The 6,000-nt window shown below is 39.5% G+C and overlaps 1 protein-coding gene across 2 annotated transcripts in view; it reads right to left on the bottom strand.

The window, feature by feature from the left end:
• Nucleotides 1–6,000, bottom strand: part of LOC118330356 (guanine nucleotide-binding protein G(o) subunit alpha) — a gene marked incomplete at its 5' end in the record, with an annotated part of 64,812 nt that overhangs the window by 4,050 nt on the left and 54,762 nt on the right. Inside the window, 1 exon segment of one of the 2 annotated variants that reach the window (XM_035664850.1) lies at nt 7–4,528. Coding sequence (XP_035520743.1) covers nt 4,341–4,528 — 188 coding nt within the window. 2 annotated transcript variants of the gene reach the window in all.

The raw sequence follows: 6,000 nt of genomic DNA, 5'->3' as shown, positions 1-6,000 counted from the left end.
AATGAAAACATAACCATGAATATTATATTCCATTTCTGACAATAGATCGTCCTAAATGTTACGCACCCAACCTTTAAGTGAGGATGATGCTAAACTAAATTATTCAGTCATTCAACAAACGATGAATTAATCACACTTCAGGCCACTTTTACAGCGGCAGGGCATACACATGACAGAAAAAGCCTGTAAAGGGCAAGGGCATGATTCAGGTGCAAAAGTCAGAATAGTCAGAATAGTCTGTTTTGTCACTTCTGTGTCTTGCACTGTGCACATGCACAGATGCCTATTGTTTTCAGCATGTCAACGTAAAATACTAGGCTTCTACGCAAATTACAAACAAAACTTGCCTGTCGAAAAACACTTGGACATGCACACACCTCGATATACTGTAAAAAAAAGGAGGGAGGCTTCCCTGCAGTGTCACGGCTGACAGAAGTGGGAAGTGAAGTCAATCATTGAGCTAATGCAGTAAGATCTTCCTTTCACATCATGTAATGAATTAGACAATGGAGAAGATCAGACACTAGAAGCCTTCAGCAGCAGGCTTCATGTTTGGAAAAAGAACCAAAAAAGCTCTCTTTGGCACCGGCAAGAAAGGTGTTGTGACATTTTGAAGCCCCATGGGTGTGTTTGTCTTCAGTGTGTGTGTGTGTACGTATGTGTGGGTGTGTGTTGAGGGCCTGTGTGTGTGGAAAGGGTAGACAGGTGCCTTCTGGGTAATTAATCCACAGATGCTGACTCCACCACAACACCCATGGGCTGATGTTGTCTCTCACACAACACATACACACATCATAAGCACGTACGCGCACACCGTAGACAAGCACACACACAGACACAGAAACACACACACACACTGACCTTTCCCGTACTCTCAACAGACACACATATAAGTGACTATATACAATCTGTAAACACACACGATTACACACAGGATACAAAGACATAACCACACACAAACACACACACACAGAGCAGGCTGATCAACAGCCTTAGGCAGTTCTCTAATTAGAAAAAGTTGCAGAGATGTGGAAGGAAGAGCCGATGACGTCGTCTACCTTTTTAAAAAAATCGCAGCTTTGAGCAGAGGGTGGAGACACGTCCTCGCTGTTTGAGTGTCGAGGGAAGAGTGGAATATAGCAAATGCCCCGCTCATACATAAATAAAGAAGCTCTCTGCCTCTGTTTGCCAGGGAGCACTCACAGCAGTAAAGCTGTAAACACACTCAGCTCAGTGAAATCAACAAAGTCCCACAGACAAACAAGGCTCAGTTTCTATGCGACTCTGTAAACTGTTGCTTATAAAGGAAGAAGGGAGGAGCTAATGATATTTTCCTGGTATTATATGCATCTCTTTGGCTTTAACATTAAGGCTCAAACCTGAACTGCTCCCACCGATTGCACACATCACTTTTCATTCCCCCCAAGCTGTGCACTACATCAAACCTCATCCAACAGCAGCTCTGGGACGACTACCATTCAGCAGAAATGGAACCCGCTCAGCAGAAAGCAAAACATCAGGACTAAAACAACAAGATTGACATTCGAGTCCCAGAGGAACATATGTACTCACCAGCACACAATCTTTCAAAGCTCACCTCTGGCTTAATAAGGCAGAGTGGTGGACGATAGGGATATTACACTGTGCAGCCCCACACAATGGATGCGGCCCTAGGGCCTCATAAAATCAATGCTTCCTTAGAAGCATTATTTGGGAATTGTGTGGTTGAGTCAGCACACTACCTCTTGTAGCTCCTCTGTTTAAAGTGGTTTTATAGTGGACCCATGCATGCTGCAGCAAGAGGGCCTGGAAAACCAATCCTGACATTTGAGCAGAGGTGACATTCACATGGATGAGGGGTGATGGCAGAAGAAATAACATAGATAGCAACGTCCTCACTGTAAATTTAAATATGAGCTTTACATTTAAGGTAAAGGGAAAAAAACAAGAAATTATACTGCTCATCTCTTTTAATTTTTTATCAAAAGTACAATTTCAATTACCTTCCTCTATAGGGAAAAAGAACAAATTTACTTCCAAATGAAATGCATCTAAGGCCAAAACACTAAGGTTATGTGATAACCAAGCAGTTTCCCAGCAACATGGAAATACACAATTGAGTTCTGCTGTATGAGCTCCTGCTTGGGTTTTGAATAAAAATTATAAGCTACCATTGCTCCAACCTTGACTGATGCCCCACAGAACTGAACAAAATGACTGAACTGTCAATGAGCACGTCAACTCTATGCTTAAGTCAAATGACACAAAATAAATATTTCTTCTAATAATTTTATTTTCTTCTTGAATCCCAATTGTGAATTTGATTATCATTTTTTTTCAATTGATTCGAATGAAGTATTGATTGTTGAAAAATGAGGCAATCCTAGCCAAACCTTTGATATGACGAAGAGGAGCCGCCAAAGTCAAAAAGGTTCAAATCCTACACATTTAAGTTGGATATACTGGCTGAACCTATCATCCTAGGTACCATCAATTTGCAATGTAGTAAAAAAATAGAAATGTCACTTTACAGTAAAACAGACATAAGTGGGATTACCTTTGGTCTCATTACATTTAATATTCTGAACAGCCCACTCTGATAATCCCCCTCTTCCCTTAGGATGAGATGAATTGATCCTACTTGTGGAATCATTATGTTAAAGAGTTTGGGAATACTTTATGTCATCACATTAATATGAAAAAAGAGTGTTAACGCTCTCTAATCAGAGGAGGGTCGCCCACCCCCCTCCAGCTGTGAAACCACTGTGCTCATTTTCAAATGTATACTAATATAATACAATAGATGCATCATTTACAGAAGTACTTGTGCTAGGTTTTTGCTTTAGTATTTCAGTGCAGGCTTGTGCTTTCGAAGCACCACCAGACTGATTCATCGGAGAGTTAGCCTCTCTGAGCCATTAGCTTAGCTACAATACAGTTGCTAGCGCGGCTAATACACAATCGCTAGCTTAACAGTACCACACATAAACCTTCACAAATTATCATGAATGTGCTTCTAGTGACTGGCAAAGCTGCAGCGGACTCTCTGGCATCAGACTGGTTAATATGGAACTACTAAGGGGCAAAATTAAACCAATACATATTATAACTAGACAACTAAACCATCATATGAAAAAGTAAAGAAAAATATAAAAACTAATACAATTTCAACTAATTTAATACGCAATTAAAACTCTAAATGCTATATGTAATTTCATTATGGTTCACTGTGATTGCTTATTTCATTAAAGCAATCTCAAAATGCTCTTTTTGGAAGTGTATTTTTCATTTCACTGACATTTTTCTGTTACTATTCCGCTGCTGGTCCCAGCCTCTTAGCAGGCTCGGCAAGTGCTATGAAATAAATTATTGTGAAAATAATACACATCATAATAATCAGTTTCGTTTGACTTTTATCTAGTAATTTCACAATGAGTGGTTCATCAATTATTTTCTATATTTATCCATATGATGATTTAAGTCATTATGTCTCATTTATTTATTGAACACTAGTCATTTTGGAGCTCAATAGTTAAAAGAGCATGGCTTAGTGCAACAAGACAGTTGGAAACTACACTACTACATCTGAGCAGGACGGTCACCCGATAAGGAGCGGTGCTACTGAAGCTATTTTTCATAAAATATAAATAAATGCTTTTTTTTCTGATTTCTATTTTCTTTGCATTTCTTTATAGTAGGCTGGACATAATCTTGTCAACAGTCTAAGATCTCATGCACATGATCAAGTCTGAAGAACAACTTTCTGAAGCAAACTGAGATTGAAATGAACTTGATTGATACTGCTTGGACGACATACTCGTATATTCAAATCAAATTTAAATAAAAACAATTACAATACTTTGGGGTAGAGACATAATTCTTGTTACACCATTTTTCGGGACTGCTGGTGAACCCCTAAGATGGCTGCACTTCATTTGCATTCTGTCTAGTTAATTGAGTAACACAGCACTACTGTACGTACAAACCAGTCTCAGGAACATTGTATCCTTGTAGAGCCGACTGTAGGTGTTATGCAAGATTTCTGCAGCACACCAGCAAAAGATTTGGAGCTATAAATAAATGCACAAATACAGTAACTTTACAGTAATTAGCTCTTCTTTAGAAGGAAGTAAAAAAGACAAATACCTTAAAAGTAGTCTCAACCAACCAACTACTCAACCAATCAATTCATTAATTAAGAGTTAAGTTGGACTAATGGCGAGTCTTACGGTAAAGCAATATAATGACATCATGAACATAGTGATCAGATCACTGACATGGTACCTCACATTGGAAAATACAAGTCAAACACCCATCATCTATTGGCTAACATTTAATCATCAGTACAGGCCACACCCCCGCAGGTTATTTGCTATGATGACATCAGTGACAGCATCAAAGACAAACTGGATGTTGTTGGTGTCTGTAGCGCAGGTCACATGGGAGTAGACTTCTTTGTTGGGTGACTTGTTCTTGCTCTCGTACTGACACTTAATGTAGTCTATTCCCTCCAAGTAAGTGTCTGGACCTAAAGAGAGAGACACGGAGCGAGTGAGAGAGAGAGAGAGAAAGAGAGAGAGATGACAAATGGTGGGAGTTAGGTGAAGGCTTAAAAGCTGTTGTTATGTGAATCTTTATATCAGTGGACCATCCCCCATTTTCCGTATCAGCACTATTTTCTGATATTTTCTGAAAACATAACCTTTGACATTCTAGCTCAGCACACATTCTGCTGAGGTGTATGGAGCGCTTTGCTTACTGCGAGCCAAGCTTGAATAAATATGAAACATGGACAACTTTTTTAGACAAAATGGAAAGGTGATTTTGGGCTGGCAAATAAAATGTGATGGAAAATATTATGTCTTGTTATTGTTGGCAAGGTTTACTGGTTTCTGCACATGCCAGTGTATCATAGTCCTTATACAGCAACAGAACAAGTGTGACAGATACGAGGTCCTAGAGCCAAAAGGATGGAACCATTATTCATGCTGTATATTGATTCATTTTACAGCAGGGCCAAATCTACTGTATGCCCTTTTAGTTCAAGTCCATTATAAACTGCAAGTTTAGTTCTGCTTGTAATGTAAGCATTTGGCATGCAGCGGATTTAATCAAGAGCTTTAATTTGTTGTAATGCTTTTGGAATGAGTCGGATCTCTGTGATTGGAGTAATTCTGCTCAAAGTGTCACTAATATCTATCTGGCTCTCAGCCATTAGCAGCACTGTGGTTTGTCTGTCCGCTTCAGCAGCAACTTTGTCAGAACAGGCACGAGGCCATGTAAAAGGATGAAGAGAAGAGAAGAGGAGAGGAAACAGGTTTAGAATCCTAATTCTCTCTTTCTCACAGTCTTGCTGTTTTGGTCTCTCTCCATCTTGCTTTCCCACAGCCTTGCTTTGTCTATTTCCCCCCCCCCTAATTTTCTCACACTCTTGCTCTTTCTATCTTTTTCACTTTCTGTTGTTTCACCCTGTGTTGTCTGTCTCTCACCCATTGGTTTGTGGTGTACTGTTCTGAAACCTCGAGTTTGGCATTATGGCCGTCACCATGTTGTTTTTTTTGCAGCCACTGAAAATGACACTGTACGCTGACTTGTGCTCATTGGCTGCACAGTTACTCATCCGTGGCAGGAAAACAATTTGGCTCGCCTGGTCACACAAGTTCTTGTATTACAGATTTTAAAAAACATTTATGGCACGACTAATTTGACATAAAAAATAAAGCTACAGGAGTTACAAATATGTTTACATTTGTAACCATTATAACTGTAATTTAAAAGGGAAAGCAAATTTAAGTATACATTTGGTGAGATGGCATGTTGTAATAATCTAACTTGGTGAATGCTATAAAGAGCCATAATGTGCAGTAACAGACACTGTCCCCCAAATGGCATGTAGCTGGGACATGTTGCTTCTCAAACAGCAGCCTGCAGTGGGTTGTCAAGTGGGAACATTTGTCAAATACTGCTTCAGCTTTTGATGGGGCAATCGTTTGGACAACT

Source organism: Morone saxatilis, unplaced genomic scaffold, assembly GCF_004916995.1.
Source record: "Morone saxatilis isolate NCDOM2014 unplaced genomic scaffold, NCSU_SB_2.0 Contig2, whole genome shotgun sequence".
Classification (NCBI taxonomy): domain Eukaryota; kingdom Metazoa; phylum Chordata; class Actinopteri; family Moronidae; genus Morone; species Morone saxatilis.
Note: the sequence above shows the minus strand (reverse complement) of the source record. Positions and strands in the feature narration are given on the sequence as shown.